At 33.6% G+C, this 24,571-nt stretch overlaps 1 protein-coding gene across 6 annotated transcripts in view; it reads right to left on the bottom strand.

The window, feature by feature from the left end:
• LOC105202540 (protein spaetzle 4) overlaps positions 1-24,571 on the bottom strand; it is a 115,298-nt gene that overhangs the window by 5,330 nt on the left and 85,397 nt on the right. For 4 of the 6 annotated variants that reach the window (XM_039448579.1, XM_039448578.1, XM_039448580.1 and 1 more), the window contains 3 exons: positions 14,501-15,373; positions 7,798-7,920; positions 5,584-7,308 (listed from right to left, as the gene is read on the bottom strand). In XM_039448579.1, the coding sequence (XP_039304513.1) occupies positions 7,050-7,308; positions 7,798-7,920; positions 14,501-15,373 (1,255 nt within the window). In that variant the 3' untranslated portion in view covers positions 5,584-7,049. Of the gene's footprint in view, positions 1-5,583; positions 7,309-7,797; positions 7,921-14,500; positions 15,374-24,571 lie in introns of those variants that run through there. The other 2 variants (XM_039448582.1, XM_039448581.1) reach the window with 2 other exon arrangements.

The raw sequence follows: 24,571 nt of genomic DNA, 5'->3' as shown, positions 1-24,571 counted from the left end.
TTAAAACGATCTTATTATTATTCAGTTTTATCAAAATTCTCTTTATTTACAAACATCACTGCGGAAATTTTTACGTGTTATTTCCTATGACGTTACGACTTCAATATGGTTGCGCGAGGAGTTAGAAGCCTCAAGACTTCAATTTTTAATTATAAATATTTAAATATTTACATAAAAGGTACTCAAAATACATGAATATTTATAAACATTTACAGTTTATAAAAAAATATTCCTCGTAATTTTATTACTCTCGTGTTATTCTTGATTTTTGTTATTTTATCATCTACAGTTATTCTTTAAATTTTCTTTCATCAGTACATGTATATATGCCAAACATCCTGTGTGTGAATATACATGAAAAACTACAGTTATATAAATGTTAGTTTTCCGCTCAACAATGTAATTGTTGTATAACACACTTGTTATATAATAGTTACATTGTTGAAAGGGAAATTACAATTAACATTTATATAACTGTAATTTTGTGTTTGCTGGGTATATCAGGTGTACAAGTATGAAATGCGGATTTGGAGACAACAGATGGTGCACTAACGCAGTGTGTAGTATAAAGATTTGACGTAAATACCATTTTGTTGTGCTATCAACAAGAGTCAACGCGCACAAGTGATACATTGAAAAAGTATTTGCATAGTATTGTTTTGCTATGTTTACTATGTCGAAATTTGTGCCAAATAAAGAAAAAATCATTCGTGTTCATTTTTTGTTTTTATTTGAAGAAAACTGCTGTTGAATCATACCGATTACTTTGAGAAGCTTATGGTGAACAAGTTCCATCGCAAGATACGTGTGAACAATGGTTTCGGCGTTTCAAAAGTGGTGATTTCGATGTTGCAGACAAGGAACACGGAAAACCACCAAAAAAAGATGTAGAATTGTAAGCATTGTTGGATGAAGACAATTCAAAAATACAAAAACAATTCGCAGAGCAATTGAGCATTAGTCCAATCGCCTGAGAGATGAGAAAGATTCAGAAGGACCGGAAATGGATACCACATGAGTTGAGCGAGAGGCAGATGGAGAGGCGCAAAAACACACGTGAAATTTTGTTCGAATGATACAAAAGAAAGTCGTTTTTGCATCGTATCGTTACTGGAGATAAAAAGTGAATATATTTTGAAAATCCCAAGCGCAAAAGATTATGGTTAGACCCAGGCGCACCATCCACATCAACCGCAAAATCAAATCGTTTTGGCAGGAAGACAATGCTCTGTATTTGGTGGGACCAGAAGGGTGTGGTCTAATAGCTGTCTATGAGTTGTTAAAGCCTAGTGAAACGGTTAATACCAAACGCTACCAACAACAATTGATCGATTTGAACCGTTTGCTACTCAAAAAACGACCAGAATATCGAAAAACGCAACACAAGATTATTTTTCTCCATGACAATGCTCCATCACATACGGCAAAACCGGTTCGCGACACGCTAGAAGCACTCAGCTGGGAAGTGCTAGCCCATGCAGCTTACTCACCAGACTTGGCTCCTTCCGATTACCACTTGTTTTCATCGATGGATCACGCACTTGCTGAGCAGCTCTTTGGTTCGTATGAAGATGTGAAAAAATGGCTCGATAAATGGTTCGCGGTAAAAGGGGAAGATTTTTACGTGGTATCCACAAATTATCCGAAAGATGGAAAAAATGTATAACTAGCAATGAAGCATACTTTGAATAAATTACTTTTTATCATTCTTCCAAATTAACGTGTTTTGTTTGAAAAAAAATCCGCATTTCATACCTGGTATAGAGGAGAGTAGGGTAAATCGGAGTTATTTGCAATTTTTGCCCTTTATAAGGCGCAAATAAAGTCTGGCGCAAAACCGAAGGTGCTATTTGAAAGATAATTTTGTTCTTTTCATTTTTATTACAGATCATTTTGATGTATTTCTCACCTATGTTGAACTACAATGGAAAATATAAAAAAAACAAACGCTTTTTCAGTTCAATTTGAACCGCTTGTTCCAAATTAGACAACCCCCTGGTCCAAATCGGATTCTATTTTTAGCGATTTTTAGATAGAATTTTAAAAGATTTTAATGTATCTTAATTTTTTTTAATATTGAGTAAAAACGAGCAAATTGAGAGTAAAAATAATTTATCAGAAAGAAAAATATTAGTGACAATTAATTAGACTTTTACCAGACGTGTATTATCATAACGTTATTATATAATTAGAGTTGAAACCAATAAAATCCAATTATTTCGAGTCTGATGGCTCATAATATTTTACTAATTTAACACTTTTAGGATCAGATGTAGTCGACCGATTACCAGTACTCTGATCAGGTTGCAATTCCGATATAAAAATCCGATTTAGACACGAGTCCTTTCGAGTTTTGGAACAAATTTTACAATAAACCGCAAATGTGATCACAAAACGCTTGATATTTTTTAATTCTATACTCTTTAATTATCTTAAATCTATTACCTTTCAAAATTTTAACATCTTTTAAATAATGATTTACAAGAATTTCCTTTTTTTAAAAATATTTGCACGATGTCTGAAAATACATATTTGCATCTATTTTATGAATGTTATGACAAAGAACTGTTAAACTGCTGTTACATGTTCTGTGTCTTATAAGGACTTTGTATTATAAATGGCACGCAAATCTGCTTAATTGTTCATTAAAAATAAAAAAGTCTTATTTGGGACACAGTCCGATTTAGTCCACTCTTCCCTATATATAGTATATAATCTCTTAAAATCTCTTAAAAAGAAATGTAAAAGTTATCAAAAATATACAACAATTTGATTGTTTCTTAAATTATTTTAATTTACAAGTTTTTTAGGTTTGTTATTGTCGTAAATATACAATAATTAAAAAAGACACTTAAATAAAAAAATTTTTTAAGAATTAAGATTTATAATATTATTATCGTGAAAAATTAAACCTAAATTATTAAATTTATGTAACTGATTACATATCTGTCTTAAGTAATGTAAGTATAAATTTTTTTTAATTATCCTGGTTTATTATTTTATTGTACACTTTAATTATCAAAAATAATTAAAGAGTTTCCCACAAAAACCAAACATTAAAAAAATATATTATAGCCCCAAATTATTCTGTCATATCGTGAATAATTTTATTTCGGCAAGAATTAAAACAAAAATCAAGAATATAAGTATAGACAATAAATATAGAATTTTTGCAAGAATCAAACAAGTTCAAAAATTTCTATTTTTTTCTATTTTTTAAATGGGTTCTCAAAATATTAAAATCTAAAATTTATTTTTATATTTATTATCCGAAGAAAAATTGTCATATTATTGTCATTCATACAAAGAGATATAAAAGCCATAAAAAAATGTTTTTGTTAAGAACAATTTATAAATTGCTGAAACTTTAACTAATATTTCTTTTTTTGGATTTCTCATTATTAATATTATATTAAAAATGATAAATGTTACATGTTAGTGGGTAATAAATATAAAATTCACTCACGAATCAGACTAATCTAATTTTTATCTAATCAGACTAAACAATTTTTATTTTTTCTTTCAAATAAGTCCCCAAAATGTTAATAAAACTCTACAACTGTATTTTTCATCTCTTACATGTTTGCAAAAAATTATCATATTTATATGAATAGTTTAAAGATATAAGAAGTTATTTGTTTCTTGAAAATTTGAATTTTTAGATTTGTTTGGGTTCTTTTTAAGAAACTCTTCATTTATATGTTAGACTAACAAAATTATGTACAAATTATTTTGATAGATTATAGCAAAATTTATCTGCCATTTCATATATGTGTACAATAAAAAAAAACTATTAATATAAATTTAATAACACTTTCCTTGGGAGGTAAGTCTCGAAAGGACTCTGAAATATCATCGTTACTGTTTATAGAATAACTTATTGAAAAACATTAAATAACTCAACAATGTACATAAATAGGCTCTTTAAATATTTGGGAATACAGACATATCTATTCTATTATAAATATATGTCTATATAACTTAATTATATAATTTAAATATATGAAACAAAGTATTTGGTAAACGTATAGGGGGAGAAGATGGAGCAAGACGGAGTAGTTAATGTTTATTGATGAATTAAAGCTAGAAAATCAACGAATTATCTTTACTTCTTAAATTTTTTTTGGATATCAATCTTTCAATGTAACTATCGTTAAATAAAATCTTTAGAGAATTTAGCGAATTACAAAATTTATTTTTAAAAAATTAAAAAAAGGTATTTCTCCCTATCTTATCCCTATAAGTGGGGTAAAACGAGGCAAGGTGGGATACATTTTAAAAACGAAGTAGAAAGTCGGCAAAGCTGCTAAGCTTTGTGATTTATGTTTAATCGCTCGCCGAACAGCTTAGCCGCTTTGCCGACTTGAACGTGCCCAATCTTCTGGTAATATAGCAGTTTTTATAATATTATTTCATATTTTGTAATAATTAATGTTTTTTCTAACATAATCTAAGAAAATGTTACATTGGATACGTTCCGAATTCGTGCATCAAATGTAATAGAGCATTTGTCCTTGCTTAACGTTTGATGAACAACAAGGATAAATTATATTCTATGCGCAATTCAGACCCATTGTGTCGAATATCTTAGATCCACGTATCAAAGAATTAATGTTTTTTTATTGACTTATATACCTTATTTTGATTATGTTGTTTTGTATACTACAATGATTTATTTCTTTTAGCAGACAGGTTTTCTTGTCAACCTTTTATCAACCGAAGTGATATTAAAATCATTACAGGTGAGCATTCAGAACTGTGTTTAAAATGAACGTCCGGGTGCAGATATCATTTTATCTTTATTGTTTACCGAATGTTAAACAAGGATATCTCGGTGCACCTGGACGTTCATTCTGAACACAACTCAGGTAATACCCGACTGTTCATGTCGCTAGCGTCGCTAACCCAAATAACAAAATGTAAAAACTCAATCTAAAGCAAATCATTGCACAGATTAAATTCCTCATCAATTGCTATTACGTTGCCTTTTATTTAATAAGCGAATGTTTTAGTAAACATATGCTGAGTTTTATTGACGAGCAAATGTGGAACAATTATTGCAGCTCATCTGCAATAAATTGTTGACCCATACAGCACAGAACATTGCAGCAGCATTGTAGCAATATTGCAAATTGCAATGCAATATTGCGAAGATATTATAGAAACATTGCAATGTTGAATGTTGAAGTGTGAATATTTTTTCAATATTGAATTTATATTGATTTTTCTACATTAAATGTTAATGTTGCTGCAACGTTGAAGCAACATTAAATAAATTATTACGGATATTTTTTTTATTTTGGAGGAAAAAAAATAAAAATCTGTATAAATTCAGAAACATAAATATTATCGATATTCGAAAAAGATCTATGGGTAAAAAACCTTGATCTACAGCTTAATGATCAAACAATACTTTTTAAATGCTTTTTTAATGTTAAAAAATTTTTTTTTTATATTTAATTTAATTATTGTGTTATATTGACTTTTTTCTAATTGTATTCTTATTTATACAAATGACAGAAAAATGATTTCAAATGTTATTCCGCATTTGTGAAAATCAGTAAAAAACTATAATTTTATATATGTTTATATAAATATTATGCTTTAATTATACATGTTTCAACTTTTCGATATATATTCGTCTAATCTATCAGTTATACATACGTATTAGTATAAAGTATTCACAGGTCATCACGAAGGATCCAGTTCGCAACAGTTGCAGAAATCAAGCATCATCCACCGTGGTCACGATTTGGATGGGTGGCCACTTGGAAATTTCCGAGAGAAAATTCACGAGATTTTTTTTACAAAAAATGTTTTTTAAAATATTATGAAAATATTGTTTTGCATTGAAATTATGTGGTGTAACCAAATTAATATTTACATTTCAAAGAAATTTTTTTGTACATTGAATAGATATTGAGTCAATATTGAATCAATATTGAAATCAATATCTATAAAATATTGATTCAAAAAACACTAGACATTGCTGCAATGTCTCATTAATATTGTATCAATATTTTATAATGTTGCTGCAATATTTGCAATCTTGCAATTAAATATTGCTGAGATGTTGATATAATATTAGTGTGCTGTATGGGTGAGAACTTTTGCCATTATTATATTTTGAAAACTGTTTATAGCAATCTGTGAACATGTCAGCAACATGTGAGCAACAATTTCTCTTTCTAATAATAAGTGATAAGTATAATGCGGATTGTTGGGAACTTGCCGTGTTATATTTTGGAAACTGTTGCTGGCAGAAGTACCGATAAGAAGATACCCCTTTCTGTTAAAATTGCTTTGCTGATAATTATGAGAATATTTGTGGCAAGTGCCGACAACTTGCAATTATTTGGCTGTCTGGATAATTAATTGTCCAAAGAAAAAAATTGCTCTGCGAGTGGCTGTGATCATTTGCCAGACAGAACGTGCACAATCTCGCTGCGCACAATTATTTTATCTTCTTCTATCCTATCTTATCCTTTCTCGTCTATTCAAAATAATATCAAAATGTATGTAATGTCAATAATTTTCTAAACACTATTTACAAAAGTAGAAAATAACATTGTTATCTTGTAGCCTATTAAATTTTGTCTCAAGAACGTATGCATTCCCAGAGAAACTACTATAATTTAATACCAATGACAAAACTGAAAAAATGAGATAAAATTATAAGAAAATCACAAGAAAATATAAAATATATGATCTAACTCAATAATGCAGCTGCTTACTTCGCTACCTCATAAGTAACTTTTAACAACCGAGAGGCCACATTTAACGCGTATGCTTGATTGTGATTCCTGCACTTGAATTGCGCGATACTTCCCCGCCTTACTTCTCCACCCTGTCTTGCACCATCTTCTCTTATGTAAAAAATATCAAATATCAATATTAAATCTAGAATCTCTGAATTGCAAGATTTTTAATTAAAAAAAAACTAATTTGTACTGCACTTGTTGGAATTTTATGTAGGATCTTATCTAGTGGATCGTCCTCAACTTACATGCAGCAGTATTTGGCAGCCCGCCAGCCAAAAGGCAATTAGATCATGAGTAACGGTTTCGCGTTGGCGATTGCACTTTGATTCGTCGTTTGTGTGAGGTGCGTGGTGAACGCGAAGTTCCAGTCACCCGAAATTCCAGTGGCAGATCGTAACAGCGACAAACACAACAGCTGGGAAACTTGAACCAGTCGCTGAAAATGCCTCGGCACTCATTGTTGGGATCATAAGCTAACAGCCGATGCAGTCGATACTGCTGCTCGCATCTACATCCGTCCCGGCAATACATTTGCTTGTTCTCGTGCCTGATAAAAATTATAAAATTCAAGAAAAAAGAAACAAATGAAACAAGAGTATAATGTGACAAGAAAAACAAGTATTTAAATGTTATAAGAAAAGAATTTACTCTTAAAATTAAGAAAGACTTGAAACAACATAAATTTAAAAAAATTTTATTCTACTTTTAGTAAACTTGTGAAAAATACAGTTCGGTTTTAATAAAATTATAAAATTTTATTAAAATTTAATTGTAATTATAACATAAAGTAGTTTAATTAATATTGGTACCATTTTACAAAATTTTTAAAAATTATAGTAAAATTCTGTGAAGTTTATTTGTCCCGTGATTACTATGATTTTCAAAGTTGTTCTACGACAAAATTCTCTTTGTATACGTGTCTCAGATTCCTCTCAATCTGAGAAATATAAATTAAATTATGAATAATAATTTATTTTCTTTCGTAATTTTTTAATTACGCTCACATTAGTACTTGTTCAGGAATAATAACACTTACGTGCACTTCTCCCAATGGACATACTGCTCAAAGGGGTACAAATTGAGGAGGGCCAAGACCTCGCCGCGAGTATTATTGGCCCAGAACGGGGCTACTACTTCTTCCTTGACGGGACAGGCATTCCTGTACAGAATAGTTCGATGAATATCTTATACATTTTTCTCAAATATCATACACACGCGTGCGCGCGCGCGCGCACACACACACACACACACACACACACACACACACACACACACACACTGCCGCTCATAGAAGTTTGGACAGCTCTTTTATTTTTGAAAAAAGGCTTAAAATACTGTAAAATAAATGAAAACACAAATAAATCAGAATGCATTATAACATTTATTCTTTCTGCAACATGGATAAATAAACTAGTAATGGATAAATAAACATTATATGAAATAAGTCAAACTTTCTTTTCATCAAAATATTTCTCTTTAGCACATAATACTGCATAGACAATGCGTGGCATTTTTTCAATTAACTTTGTAAGCGTTTTACGTTCAAGATTGTTCTATTCTCTTTGTAAGATATCCCAGAGATGTTGTTGAGATATTGGAACTTCTTTTTTTACTCGCTGATCAAGTTTGTCCCACCAAAGTTCTATAGGGTTTAGATCAGGACTTTGAGGAGGCCATGACATTAATACCAAAATGTTATCTTGTTGAAGACCTTCTAAATAATTTCTGCACAATCCTGATATATTGGAATTTGGATTAATTTTGTTAAATATTAATTTCATTATTAAGACTATATTCCAACCAATGCCTGTATTGAAAATTGATTTAATCATTATTAAAAAAATCTTGTAAATAATGATTAAAGTGTACGTTATATATTTTAAATTGATGTGTGTGTGTGTGTGTGTGCGTTTGTGTGTGCGTGCGCGTGCGTGCGTGCGCGCGTGTGTGTGTGTGTGTGTGTGTGTGTGTGTGTGTATGTATAAAAGATAACTTTAACGGTATTAGTTATATAAAAAAAAAACGGGCGCGCCAAGTAAGCTGCTGCTAGAGATTGTCCATTTTTAATTTTATTTGTCACATAATTTGCTGCTCGTCGGTACGGGAGTAACCCATTTGACCATGTTGCGATTGATCACAGTTATTTGAGCGGCTAGTGTCTAAAGTTTTTCCACTGTTTAACACTTAGTCCGGAAGGTAATGACACAAATTTTCAACTAACATCGACAAAGATTTTCATTTATACAGTTGTTTTCGTGTTACAAATGAATAAAATGACCGTCAGCCCACGATCCCGCGGGACGAGGGGCTTCCACAGTGTTTCAACAATGTAAAAAAAGAAGTGTTAATATTAACGAAAAGTTAATATTGACAAAGCTGAAAATTCTTGTATTTATTATTGACAACATGAAATGTTGAAAGGATACCGTCAGCCGCGGCAACTGCGGAACGTCGTGCATCAGTCATTCATACTAATATGTGAAAAAATAGGGTAATTATGTAGTATAGGGGGCTCAGTTCCAATCATGTTGACCTTGATACATGTTATAGAGGCAAAGATACTAAACAATTTTTCCTTATAAATTAATTGGCGTTCTCGTACAGTTTTCGAGATATATTTAGAGAAAAAAAACAGTTTTTTTTCATTATTTCCAAAAATATTTATTTTACAAAAAAAAGAGTCAAACAAAAAATGAAGCTCGTAATAAGCTCTACAATAAAGATTATAGACATATTTTACTTAACTTCAATACTTTAATCGTTATAATAAAAAAAACTATTTGAAGACACTGTGGGAGCTCCCCGTCCCGCGGAATCGTGGGCTGACGGTCATTTTATTCATTTGTAACACGAAAACAATTGTACAAACGAAATCAACTTTGTCGATATTGGTTAAAAATTTGTGTCATTACCTCCCGGACTAACTGTAACTGGCTGGTGGTCAATTGCAATTGTTACCCATTGGTAACAAATATACTTGCAATATTTTTAATTTCACTTCTTTTTGATGATATTATATTTGCTTTTATTCATTGTAGTTTTGATTTTATATTACAAAAAGATATACTTGGCGCTTCTTTTTACATTTTTAATTTTTTTTTTAGGCGGATAAATCTTTTCTAATAAGCATCTGTAAATATTGGTAAGATTTTGATAATATTCGATGATGTGATTTCTTGTTGATCGAATATATCATATTAAAGTAGAGAGAGACAGATATTTTGACTGTTGCTATCAATACAAATGAAACCAGAATGCCTTTTACGGTCACAGCTAGGTCTTCGTGCTTGTATTGTTTGTGATTTTATATACTATCCTCAAGTTTAATGAACTGCGCGCCGAATTAATTTTCAGTTATAACACAATTCTAAATTGAACAAAATTAAGTAATATTACGTATTATTAAATATTAACCCTTTTCCCCCCTGAAAAAACTGTAAAGAAATTATTGCAAAAAATATCACCTCAGCCAGAGTTTGAACCTGGGACCTCCTGAATCTCCGGTACGAGTGTCTTAGCCAACTCGACCACTGAGGCTGTGATGATATTTTTCGCAATAATTTCTTTACAGTTTTTTCAGTTGGAGGGGGGGGAGGTTTAAATATTATTGAATATTTAATAATACGTGATATTACTTAATCTTGTTCAATTTAGAATTGTGTTATGACTGAAAATTAATTCGGCGCGCAGTAATTCATTAAACTTGAGGAAAGTATATAAAATCACACAAATAATACAACCACGAAGATCTAGCTGCGACCGTAAAAGGCATTCTGGTTTAATATCATATTTAAATTAACTATATTGCTTTGCTCAAATAATAAGATTTCAATAGAAAGTTCAATACAAAAACAATCATTGTCCACCAGCAATAAATTTCTTGCAATGAAAGGTAATCTACTATAAAAGTTTTTTAAAATTATAAATTGATCAACCGAATTATAAAAAATATTTGATAAAAACAAAAATTACGAAACAATATGTTCTTCATATGGAAATTTAAACTTTTTAGTTTCTAATATATTTTCTTAATGTTACAACATATATGTATCACTTTCGAATTGTATTAAAAAAATGTTATATTTTGTTACAGATCACGTATTATCTTTTACGAAAAGAAAATCACTCGCTGAATATTGTAATCTATGTGGTTACTGTAATTCCATTCGAAATTATTACATATGGCGGAACACATACATGTATAATAATTACTGTACTGCAAATACTACAGTTGTCAAATTTTTATAATTCTCTAGTAGGATTATATAGGTTATAGAAAAAACACGCTATCAAATATGTATTTCCTTCTGCAATTAAAAAGAAATGTATTAATATTTCTGTTTATTCACAAACAATATTAATTGTAATAAGCAACGCATAATACCTATTGTAAACAACATAGAAACTGATTGAATTATATAAATTTGTAATAAGAATTATAAATATAAGTTTATAATAAAAAATATAAATGTAAAAAAATGTAAACATAAAAAACAATTATTGTTTTAGCATTTTTGTATTAAAAGTCTTTGCTTCTAAATAAAAAATAACGTTGATAGTACGTAACTTATTGTACGTTATATTATTCACTTTGTTTTTTTAACATTGTAGAAAATTATTTATTGCAGACAATATGGAATATTAATTTTTAAATATCTTAAACGTTAAAAACGTTCAATAAAAATTTTTTTAAATACTAAAAGTAATAACTTATATTAAATATGTAAATAACTTATACTATATATTTATGAAACATTTATTTAATCGAATTTATATTATTCTTGTATCTTTTATACAAAAATATTTTGTTGCTTTATTTTTAAAAAATATTTCAAACTTTTAAATAATAAAAAAAAATTTTTAAGTTTTTATATTTACAATAATATTTTCAATATCCCTGCTCATATTATATAGAGTGTCCCAGACCAATGTATAAAGATTATTACGATGAGGTAGAAGGGATCGAGATAAATCAAAAAGTCTAATACCATTTTGCAACATTTGCAATAATGTTCGAGTATTAAAATATTAAAGTAAACGGAATAAGAGCGCGTGGAAAGACAAGCGGTTGCTCGCCTTAGCCGTAGGACCACCCACCAAGGCCCGACTGCAGATTATGGTAAATGACACACGGCGAGGGAAAAGATAGCTTGGCACCGAACCGCTTTCTCATGCCCCCGTATCGCGCCAAGACTCGCGGTCCTATGGCTTATAGCGTTTTTCACTGGGCGACACTGACAATGAGTGCGCACTGGAAACTCGCCGAGTTCAGGCGACACTGCCCGAGTGCACTGACAGTGCGAGTTTCTTGCACTCTCAGCTAAACACGTCCATTATTTTCCGTGCAGTTTTATGGCGCATTATATTCGATACCTTTTGAACATTAGCATCACAAAAATTTGTAATTTAATATGGAAGGATCGATTAGTTTGTGTATTTCTTTTAGAATAAATACTGAAATATTAACTTTAACCCTTGAGCCGCTTGAAACGGACTTATATAATAAATTAAAGAGTAAGTATATACTTATGATCTTGGTTTTTGAGGTTATTCAATGCACATGTTAGAAGAGAAATTGATAAATTTCTATAAAATTAATTAATAAAAATAATAATAAAATTAATAAAATAATAAAATTAATTGGTAAGTACCACAGACTCCATTAGATTAAAAATAATAATAATAATGTAATATAATAATAATAGTAATAGTAATAGTAGTAATAGTAATAATAGTAATAATAATAATATAATTAATAATACAATTATTAATAATATAATTATTTGTATTAGAGAATAAAATGTAGGAAATACGAATCAAACGCAGTAGTTGGTGCGTCAATATAATAATACATATATTTCGCTATTAATACATAAACGTGAATACAAATAACGGACGCGTTTCAACTTTCTTTGAAGTCATTCTCAACGATAATTTTCAATTAACAAAATCATATATGCTAATTGTTAATTTAAAATTATCGTTGAGAATGACTTCAAAGAAAGTCGAAACGCGTCCGTTATTTGTATTCACATTTATGTACTGATAGCGAAATATATTTACTATTTATATTATTGACGCACCAACTACCGCATTTGACTCGCATTTCCTACGTTTTATTCTCTAATTTTAATACTACCAAGTCTATCTTAAATATTTTGATAATTATTTGTATTATTGATACTATATATTTATACAATATATATTATTGCTTCACGTGTAATACAATATAATCTGCAGAAACCATGAAAACAGATGTATTTACATCTTTATCCGTTAAGTTATGCACCACCTGAACAAAATTTTTGATTTTCGGAATTTTCCGTGGATTTTTTAATACTTCTTCTTCATCACTGCTAGATGATGATGAAGAAAGCAAATCTAGTAATGCAATTGCTAATCGTGCGTCCCGCGTAGCCATGTTGCACTGAACTGGCACCGTCTCTGGGAGCTCGTGCCGAAATTTTGCACGAAAGGGCAAAAATTCGGCACTAGCCTTCTCAGTGAAACAGCGCGCACCGGTTTCATGCGCACCGAAACGTTCAGTGAAACACGTTGCCCGTAGCGAGTGCGCACTCAGTGCGCACCAGTTCTCCCAGTGAAAAACGCTATTAGTCGAGTGACCGCTTGTCTTTCTGCGCGCTTTTATTTGTCTGATTTTAATATTTTATTACTTGAAAATTATTGCAAATATTGCAAAATGGTATTAGACTTTATGATTTCTCTTAATCCCTTCTACCTCATCGTGATAATCTTTATACATTGGTCTGGGACACCTTGTATAATAGAATTAATTATGAGCGGCATCCAGTAATGGATGCGTGTAATTCGTACCCTCAATAGTTGTTACATATGCAGTGGTCTTTCTAATAATATCCAACAGGCAAATAATATATGTCTGTATTCTGTTACTAGTAATTATTATGGAGGCAATAATATTTGCCTTGATAATTACAGAGCCACCAGTAATAATCACACAGCCGGTAATAGTTCTTTTTCGTAAGGATAAATTCGTAAAAATGAATTACAAGTAAAGTTTCTTTGAATTTTATACATAAAAGCATATTTTTCATTGCTTTTAATAGCTATCCGTGTGTTTTCCTGTTTGAATAAGCTTTACTTCAAGTGCTTTTTACGTTTATTTACTGACTATTAGGCGGAAAAAGAATAGTCTAGGTCCATTTTTACAAGTGTTTTAAAACGATCTTGTTGTTTTGTTTTATTCAAATTCTCTTTATTTACAAATGCCACGTTGCGTCGGAAACTTTTATGTGTGATTTTTTGCTTATGACGTCACGACTTTAATATGGCCGCGGCAAGTAGAAGCTTTAACTGCCCAGCAGATACCAAGTTACATGTAGTACAAATATTAATTGTAATTTCTTATTTAATAATGTAACTGTTATAGAACGAGGGTGTTATATAACAGTTACATTGTTGCGTGGAAAATTACAATTAACAATTGTATTATTTGTAACTTGGTGTTTACTAGGTTACTAGGTGTATTTTGCTTATACTTTCTTCAGGAAAAAAAATTATATTTACAAGTCCCAATATTTTTTCAATTCAAAATTAAAAGAAGATATTTTAAGCTCTAAAATAAAGCAATTATCAAAAAAGCAATATCTAAAAAAAAGCAATTTATGAATTACTTTTTTGATAATTGCTTTATTTATAATAACAGAATTGATCTAAACCTCCCCTCCTGAAAAAATTCTAAAGCTCATAATTGTACTCACATTCCTCTAAACTTCAATACTGGTTGCTCCTGTTGGTCCTTCGCTGCAACGTCTTGATAAAGCTGTTCCCCGGTACTCACCGATGCCTCAACTACACTCGATGGCCGATACTCGGGACGTGGTCTGAACTGTTGTTGTTGCTCATGACTTGCTACAGCTATAAGTTCTTCATATGTTGACTTCGTAACAGCGTCAAGTACTTCTTCATCTTCCTCTTTTTGATCGACCAACAATTCTATAGGGACATCTGTTGTCGTTCCGGCTAGTTCAAGGGTCGTGTCTTCTTCGATTATCGTTTTTTGTGAATATGCTACCACTTCTATTTCTGGTTTTTCCAGATCCTCATTGATTCTCTCGTTTTGCTCGAGAATTTCGTTAATGCTGAAATTTTGTTCTTTAACAATTTGAGTTACGGTAATGTTCGGAGATGTCGTTGTCGTTGTTGTCGTCGTCGTCGTGTTATTTATTACAGAATTGCTCTCAGTAATTTTGGTAGTGGCATTTGAAAACTTTGGAGAAGTTGACGTTACAGAAGCTTGAGTTTTGACCTCATCCGTGTTCTTAACGGTGACAGTAGATGTGGGAATCGTCGAGGACGACGTGCTGCCCGTAGCGAGAATCGTAGCGCTAGTCAATGTCGAAGACGAAGTTGAAGAGGTTGTCGTACTCGAGGGGGTAGTGGTTAAACTGGTGGTCCGTTCGGTAGGCCGGAAATGCGGTCTGGTATACTCACTAAGCTTCGAAAACTTATTCATTCGCTTGGCGATGGGATCGTTGAAAGAACGGCTAGTAAATCCGCGACCTTCGTACTCGCCATTATTAACCTTCAGTCGATCGTCGATGAATTCATAATCGTCGTCATATTGGAATTGTCTACAAATCATAAAACATAAAATTATTTTAATTTATTTTTATATCTTTTTTTTAAATTTATTTTTATATTTGTCTCGGTTTATAAGAGATTGAAACATAAACTCGTCAACGCACATAGGTACCTAGCAAATATTTTAGTTGTAGGATGTTGCCAAATGGGAAACAAATACCAACGATAATCTCAAAACGAGGGCTTACAGTATCCCTTATGTAGGCCGCGTTCCGAAATTCAATGTGAGTACTGAAAATATAATTCACGTTACATATATTATAAATTTTCAGTACTCTGAGTGAATAACGGATTGCACCTATAGTCTCTAATGTGAAAAACAAATCTGAAGAACATATTTTGCAGTCAAATTGACAACAACACCAGAGCATCTAACAATAGCAATGTAACGAGTTTGACAACATATCCTGAGATCTATTTGCTGCAAATTGTCTATAAATTCGTATCAAACACAGATCAAATTTGTCGCTAAATACACCATGTCGCAGATGTCAAATACAAATCAAATCTGCTTTCAAAGGAGAAAATAATTAATATTAAGTTTTTGTATTAATTTTTGCGGAATAAAAAATTGCATTATCAAAAAATGCATCCCATTTATTTTTGTCTCTAGACCAATTTTGAGTATTCATGTAAATCAAAAATCTTATATTGCTGTACCTTTTATTCCATTGTATGCAGTTTTCACTTAATTATAAGAAGTTTTTCACTTAAATGCTACGTTCGTTTATTGGCGATACCGCGTACTGTACAAGTAATCAACTTTAAAGAAGACAGATTTTTTAGGATTTTTGTCGTCAAACCATTATACATTTGATAGATTTGCTCACTGTAAATTAATTTCTTATATACTTTAATTATCAGATGCTCCTGTGAAAAAGTTTACTGACACTATTTGCAATAAAAAACTACTTAACTTACAATCTGCCATTAATATACTCGACGGTAAATGTCTAGAAAAGGTTACACCTCATTGATTTCAATGACCTAGCTGTATGTTATAGGATTGAGGGTATTGATCAACTTTTTCTTATAAAATAATTGGGGGTCTCATATAGTTTTTGAGATATATAATACTTAAAAAAGGAGAAAACAGTTTTTCTTAATTATTTCAGAAAACATTTATTTTACCAAAAAATTTGTTGAACAAAAAATAAAACTCACAAAAAATTTTACAAATAAGGTTCCATACATATTTTATCTAAGTTCAATAATCGTTACCTTCAGTCGTTATTATCAAAAAACTATTTTAATATCACAGATCATGTAGTTGTGACCCATATGCGTGTGGTCACAGAGCAAAATTTGAGGTTGAGTTGAGATTGTTGAGGATGCGGGGGAGGGAAGCCCCTTCCCCAACCAAACATTTACTTTCCACGCAAAGCGACGATTTAAAAGATATATTCAATTATTATTGAAATCATAGAACCTTTATTTGTTTCCCTCAGGGTTACGGGAGGGTTCCGATAGCGTACATCTCGATAGACCACCAACCAATCATCTTGACTTATCTAACCCAACCTACGGAATATCTAGGCATCTGTATTGTGAGTGGTTTGTGTGCTATCGGGATGTGCGCTATCGGGACCCACCGCAGGGTTACAAATCTTATTATTAGACCTAACTTACACTAATCTAACCTAACCTAACCTAACTGAACTATTTCTTACATACACACACACGCATGCGCCCGGGACCTCCATTTTCGTCGCAACTGTTTTTCTACTTCCACATTTTAACCGATATCGTTACCGGCCCATTTCTAGCGTAGGCATCTCTTTCTCTCCCTCACACCCTCTTTCTGTCTCCCTCCCCCTTCCCTTTCTTCCACCCCCCCTCTCCCCTTACCCTTCCCTCCCTTCCACCCCCTTCTCTCCCTCCCCCTTCGCAGTGATCGACGAATTTACAAAATTTATCTGGTTGTATCCGGTAAAGACGACAAGCACAGCCGAGATAATAGACAAATTAATCAAGCAGAGCGCTATCTTTGGAAACCCACGACGCATTGTGTCGAATCAAGGCAGCGCCTTTACCTCACACGACTTCAAGGAATACTGCAAAGACGAGGGAATTGAACACACAACCACTGTGACTGGAGTACCTCGAGGAAACGGCCAAATAGAGAGAGTCAACAGGACACTGATACCACTTTTGACGAAACTGATAATCTCAAATCCTGCCGAATGGCACAAATATGTTGAAAAAGCACAGAGATACCTAAATAATGTACCTAGCAGAAGTACTGGAATGTCACCGTTTTATCTTTTATTTGGTACCAGAATGAAGATGAAAGAAGATCCTGTAATCAGAGATATTATAGAAGTAGAAACAGCGACGTTGTATCAACAGAAGCGAGAAGAATCTTGGAATTGGGCAAAACAATCTATCGCTCAAATCCAGGAAGAAAACAAAAAGACTTATAATAAGAAAAAAAAAGCTCCGCCACATTATCAAGAAGGCGATTTAGTCGATATAAGAAGCACACAAGGTGGACCAAGATTAAAATTCGTTATTAAATATCTAGGTCCCTATCGTGTTAAGAAAACACTTCGCAACGAACAATATATCGTCGAGAAAGTAGGAGAAGAAGAAGGTCTACGCACGACATTCACTGCGGCAGACCATATGAAACCTTGGGAAGACACATCATCCATATCTGAGGACAGATATAAGTAAGATAGCCGGACGGGATCCGATAGCGCACGGTGCGATAGCCCACCAACCAATCATCTTGACTTATCTAACCCAACCAAACACTAGGCATTGGCCATTGTGAGTAATGGTGGGCTATTGGTCCCGTGCGCTATTGGGATCCGTCCAGGATAGCCGAGTGTGGGATATGATAAAACGCCCTCTTAGTCCACGCACTCGTAACATAGAACATCTAGGGAGTTCGCGAGCAACGGACAAAACGAGAGTCAGGAGTGAGAGTCGGACGAGAGAGGACGTACTAAGCCGTTCGAAACAAAGCTACCTTTTAAGGGCGTATTTGTGAAATTTATTTATCAGGTTTATTTATCCTTGTATCCAATTATATTAACCAAATACATCTTTGTGTTAAAATTCAATAAATCTACATCTCTATAACATATACCAAGGTCATTGAAATCGATGAAGTATAACTTTTTGTGGACATTTATCTACTTGACATCTGTTTACTGTTAGTCGCCACTCTGTGATATATTTCGACAGTTGTTGCATATTGATGGAACTATGACAATAAAATTGGCAATAGTATACAAAGCATGTTTCCCATTTGAGGCATTAAGCTAACATAGGTCGATATTCATAATCGATTCTTACATTTAAAACCACCATAAGTGCTATCTTAAGTTGGTATTAACCAATCAGAAAGCCGTATTAACATTTTAAGACATTACTTAAGACGATCTTGAAATAAGAATCAACTATGAGCACCAGTCATAATCTCCCAAATAACAAAGTTGCCAACTCTGTTGACCCCGAGTACAACCATTGAGAGTGTTTCAGTTGCGCACAGACCCAATTGGATACCACTAATTATAGCGGCCGATGTCTAGAGAATTTCCGTTGGTTAGGTTAGATTAGGCTACGTGATTGGTGGTGTCCGATCGGGTTTGTGTGCAACTGGGACTCAGCCCAACCATTCTTCACCACAGCAATACTCCCATCATTGTGGGTTATGCGCTGCCCGTTATTCCGTGGAAGGCCGTTGCGGCCATCACACTGTCGTCGTGGGGCAATGGGCAACGTGTAACCCGCGATGGTGGGAGTGTTGTTGTGATAGAGGATGGTTGTACTCGGGGCCAAAGTTGGCAACTTTACTACTTGGCAGATTATGGCCGGTATTCATAGTTAATTTTTATTTCAAAATCGTCTTAACCCTTAAACACATAAGTGGGTCTAAGAGACCCCATATGAAGCTTCGAACGCTTACTGTGTGAAGACGAAATGAGATAGGAAGTTTGGACCAGGACATAAAAAATGTTTGAAATCTCCTCTTTTGATTGATATGATTGATTACATTTGTTGGTCAACTAGAATACGTATGGCACGGTAGCAAAATTTTATTAGGGTCAATGGGACCCATATAATGTGTGAGTGAAACTTTTTTGTGAGTAATCTTATGTAAAAAAACTGGACAAAACACGTTCAAATAGATCCGTACGCGTATATTACTGTGTCTAAAGTTAAAACACAATAATGTCGTAAAAAAGAGGACTTTTGCGTAGGGTCCGAAATATATTATCAAACACATCAATTTTCAATTTTAGACACCTTGAGTTAATCAAAAATATGACAGTGACATAATTTTTTTGAAAATATGACTTTTTAACTTTCAAACGCTGTATTGTAAAGTCTTTAAAAGTATTTTTGCAAAGATATGATTTTGAAAAAAGTGGATTTTTAGACATCCAAAAATACCTCATATTCTCCATGTATAATTATACTTTTTCAAAGAATGATAGTACCATAATTTTTTCGAAATTATAACTTTTTAGTTTTAAAACGCCATATTTTAAATTTTTTAAAAATGTTTTGTTGCAAAGATATATATTTTTTTTTTAAGTGGATTTTTTAACAATTTTTTAGTTTTGCCCAATGGTTTTTTTTTCACAACTTCACAATAAATCATTTTTCGACAATGCCGATTATGCAGTCACATTTCTGAGATTCTGAATTTTCATGTGAAAAAAAAAGATTGTTGAAAAATGTTGATTGGAATCAAAGTTATAGCTTCTCAAAGTGGAAAAAGTCTCTCAGACCCGAAAATGTGTTTACGTATTTTACGGGATCGATGTGTTAAAGGGTTAAGTGTCTTAAAATGCTAATACGGCCCTCTGATTAGTTGATACCATCTGATGGTACTTAAGGCAGTCTTAATTATAAGAATCGACTTTGAATGGTGGAAGTGTTCCTGTGGTGGGGGATGGTTGCACTCAACGGCAGAGTTGGTAACTTTGCCAGATAGAAAAATGATTTCATTGCCGTCCTGTTACTGTTAAGAATTACAGCAACAACTAGTTAACAAACTATAGACAAGACTGCTTTCTTATTATTATGTATGAAATATTATATTATAGCGATTTCGGCTACGGCGCACTGATTGCACATTTCAGTTGTCGGTGCAACTTTTGTGTTCGGTTGGTCAAATAGTGCAGTTTCTCTCACCGGTGCCGCGTGTTCGTCTGGGTTTAGTACACCACATACCCATACAGCACAGAAAATTCCAGCAATATTGCAGCAACGTTGCAATGTTGCAGATTGCAATGCAATATTACGGAGACGGGAGGGTTCCGATAGCGTACATCCCGATAGCCCACCAACCAATCTTGACTTATCTAACTCAACCTACGGAAAATCTCTAGGCATCTGCCATTGTGAGTGGTTTGTGTGCTATCGGGATGTGCGCTATCGGGACCCTCCGTACGGAGACATTGCAGAAACATAAATTAACGATATGCCTGCAACATCGTATGGCATATGCCAATAGTATTCCGGAAACATTGCAATATCATAATTTTTTAATAAAGTAGTGGCAATAAAGAGCCAAAGCAGAATACTTGCGTATAATAATATATTAATTTAACTCATCCATAATTATTCATCCTTTAGTAAACTAAGATCGGGCGATCCTACTAAATTACTAAATTTTCTGCTGAATTTCTATATTCCCTAAGAGTACAACCGTCCATATATCGACTGTAAGTCGACTCATCCAAGGCAGGCTTTCAAAGTTAATTGCAAATCGACTTCGCATAGACATCTGCAGACATCCTTCAAATGTTGACTCTAAGACGTCTAGAAAAAGGCATGCGGTCCCGTGATGCTGTGTGCATCATAGTATTATTAAGAAACATAAATATTTATATCAATAGATGAAATAGGTCCATATATGAAGAAACCTTGATCTACAGCCCTGTATAATCGTGAGGCTGTGCCTCTCCACGAATGCCACCGGAATGTGCTCGGTGGCCGTGGCCGAAAGACATGTGTCTCTCTACGTTTTGTATGTCCGCTGCCTTTATGATACGATGTACTCGCTGGGTGGGGAACAAGAAGAAAATCCGCGCACCATGTATAAAACTGTATTTCGCGTAGTACAAACGATCACAAGAGATGACGAGAACAATGTCTATAGACACGCACCGTGGCGGCTCACAACGAGAAGTGAAGTCGCGCTCGCGCTTGGCGACAAGGTGCAGCCGAAAAACGAACGAAAATCGCGGAAAAAGGTCGCGAGACCCAAGAGATGGCGATGCCTGCTCGCAAGGCGCAGGACGAGCCTAAGAGTGGCGCGAATACCGGACGGCGCGAAACTTATTGAATTAAATTAAAGATACTATGTATATACGAGGTGTGTTCAAAAAGTATCGCGAATTTTGTGTTTTTTCAAAAATTATTTATTTATTCATGAATATCTATTTTGTCCCCTTCAAAGTAATCCCCATGAGATATTATACACTTGTGCCAACGGTTTTTCCAATCTTCGAAGCACTTCAAAAAATCATTTTTTTTTATCTTGTTCAGCTCCTCCTTCGATGCCGTCTTTATCTCGTCAAGCGTAGCGTAACGTCGTCCTTTCATGGGCCTCTTCAGTTTAGGGAACAAGAAAAAGTCACAGGGGGCCAGATCTGGGGAATACGGTGGCTGCGGCATCATTAGTGTGTTGTTTTTGGCCAAAAAGTCGCGCACAAGCAACGATGTGTGAGCAGGGGCGTTATCGTGGTGCAAAAGCCAATTTTTGTTCTTCCACAAATCCGGGCGTTTCTGGCGGATTGCTTCGCGCAAATTGCGCATAACTTGCAGGTAATATTCCTTATTGACCGTTTTACCCTGTGGCAAGAACTCATGATGCACCACGCCCCTGCAATCGAAGAAAACTGTCAGCAAAACTTTCACATTCGACCGAACTTGGCGCGCTTTTTTCGGTCTTGGTTCGTGCGGCAGCTTCCATTGAGATGATTGAGCTTTGGTTTCCACGTCATAACCATAAACCCACGATTCGTCACCAGTTATGACCCTCTGAAGCAAATTTGGGTCGTCGCGGACAGAGTCCAACATCTCATTAGCAATGTTCATGCGATGCTGTTTTTGGTCGCAATTGAGCAATTTTGGTACGAATTTCGCGGCGACCCGTCTCATGCCCAAATCATTGATAAAAATCGAATGGCACGAGCCAATCGATATGTTTAGGTCCTCAGCAACTTCTCTAACGGTGATTCGACGATTGGCCAATACTATTTTCTCCACTTCATTAATTTTTTCGTCTGTTGTTGAAGTGCTCGGGCGTCCGGCACGCTCTTCGTCGTTCACATCTTCTCGGCCTTCTGAGAACATTTTGTACCACCGATAAACGTTGCTTCGGTCCAAGGTAGCTTCTCCGTATGCCACAGTCAACATTCGGAATGCATCCGCGCACTTAATTTCGTTTTTCACACAAAATTTGATACAGGTTTTTTGATCCATTTTTTTGAATAGGTAAAAATCGAAGACGATCCAAAACACGTGCAAGCAAAGCAGCTGTCAACAATTAAGTGAACATTCAAAATGGCCGAGCTTGTCGGCATAAGTGAGAGACATGAGTACCAACATAACGCCACAAAAAGATCGAAATTCGAATATACGTAACCCGCGAAAATTCAAAATTCGCGATACTTTTTGAACACACCTCGTATATACGTGGTATCGTACAAGCCCAATGAACAAACAATATTTTTTAATTGTTTTTTTAATAAAAATTTTTTATATTTAATTTAATTATTGTATTATATTGATATATATTTTCTAATTGCATCTTATTTAAACAAATAACAGAAAAGTTATTCCAGATGCTATTCTGCATTTTCAAAGTTAGTAAAAAAAACTATAATTTTATATTTGTTTATATAAATATTGTGATTATAATCAGACATAGTTCTGATCGGATACGGTCTCAATCGGACACGAATTCAATTGGACATAGTAATGATTGGACACACATCGTTTCAATCAGACACGGAACCGATTGCGCACGGACTTGATTGCACACGACTCGATTGTACACCGTGAATTTCAAATCCCTTGATTTTTTAATAGTACATGATTTTTAAACCTTATAATTTTCAATAATTACATTATAAAAATTACTAATTTGGAACATTTTATTACTTGATTTTATTATGTGATTTTGTCACGTGTTTTTTTTTTTTTTTTTTTTTTAAGTAAGAAACATATATAAAGCAATATTTAGGATTTCAGTGATAAATGAATATATTTATCAAATTATTGTGCAGAAAGTAAGGAGAAATTAAAGCTTGAAAGGGGAAAAAATTTTGTTTTTTTCCCGCCCCCACCCTTTTCCTAACTTAAGCCGAATCTAAGTTTTAAATCAAATATTCTTTTGCGTGTAAGTTAAAAACCCGATACTTTTTTTGCTAGATTTGTTCATTTTGAGCGAAAATGAATCGAATGAGCCTAATTTCGTCAAAATCGGAGGTGAGGCCGGATATTCTGAACAATTACCTTTATATTTTATTTTAGATAAATAAATAATGTTTTTGCTTTAAAAATATGTATTTTTATTAAAAAGAGTAAGATACAAAAGTAGAACAAACACAAAAACGCAAACTGATCGTGTGCAATCAGGTTCGGGTGCAATCAGATCGTGTGCAATCGAGTCAGTGTGCAATCGATCTGTGTACAATCGAGTCCATGCGCAATCGGCTCCGTGTCCTATTCAAATGATGTGTGTCCGATCATTACTGTCCGATCATTGTGTCCAATTGAATCCGTGTTCGATCGAGATCGTGTCCGATCAGAACTGTGTTTGATCGAGTCCATGTGTAATTAGGTCCGTGTCCGATCGGAAACGTGTCCGATTGGGAAATGCTCTCGTGTCTGATAGTTTATGTGCACAATTGGGACAGTCCCGTAGATACACTGTACACATTTGTACTAGGGTGGCACATCGGTGTGCCTCAACCGAAATCGGACGGAATCCGATAGCGCACGGTGTGATAATCCACCAATCATCTTGACTTATCTAACTCAACCAACGGAAAAAATCTAGGCATCGGCTATTGTAAGTGGTGATGTGCTATCGGTCCCGTGTGCTATTAGGATCCGCCCGCCGAAATCGCTATTAGTCTTGCGTACATTTTAAATTTGATAATGATAAGTTGACAACATCTTTATGTCATCATTTTGTTATACGTAATAAATGTACA

The sequence above is a fragment of the Solenopsis invicta genome, chromosome 4 (assembly GCF_016802725.1).
Source record: "Solenopsis invicta isolate M01_SB chromosome 4, UNIL_Sinv_3.0, whole genome shotgun sequence".
NCBI classification, from domain to species: Eukaryota; Metazoa; Arthropoda; class Insecta; order Hymenoptera; family Formicidae; genus Solenopsis; species Solenopsis invicta.
The sequence above is the reverse complement of the archived record's forward strand: the minus strand, read 5'-3'. Positions and strand labels throughout refer to the sequence as shown.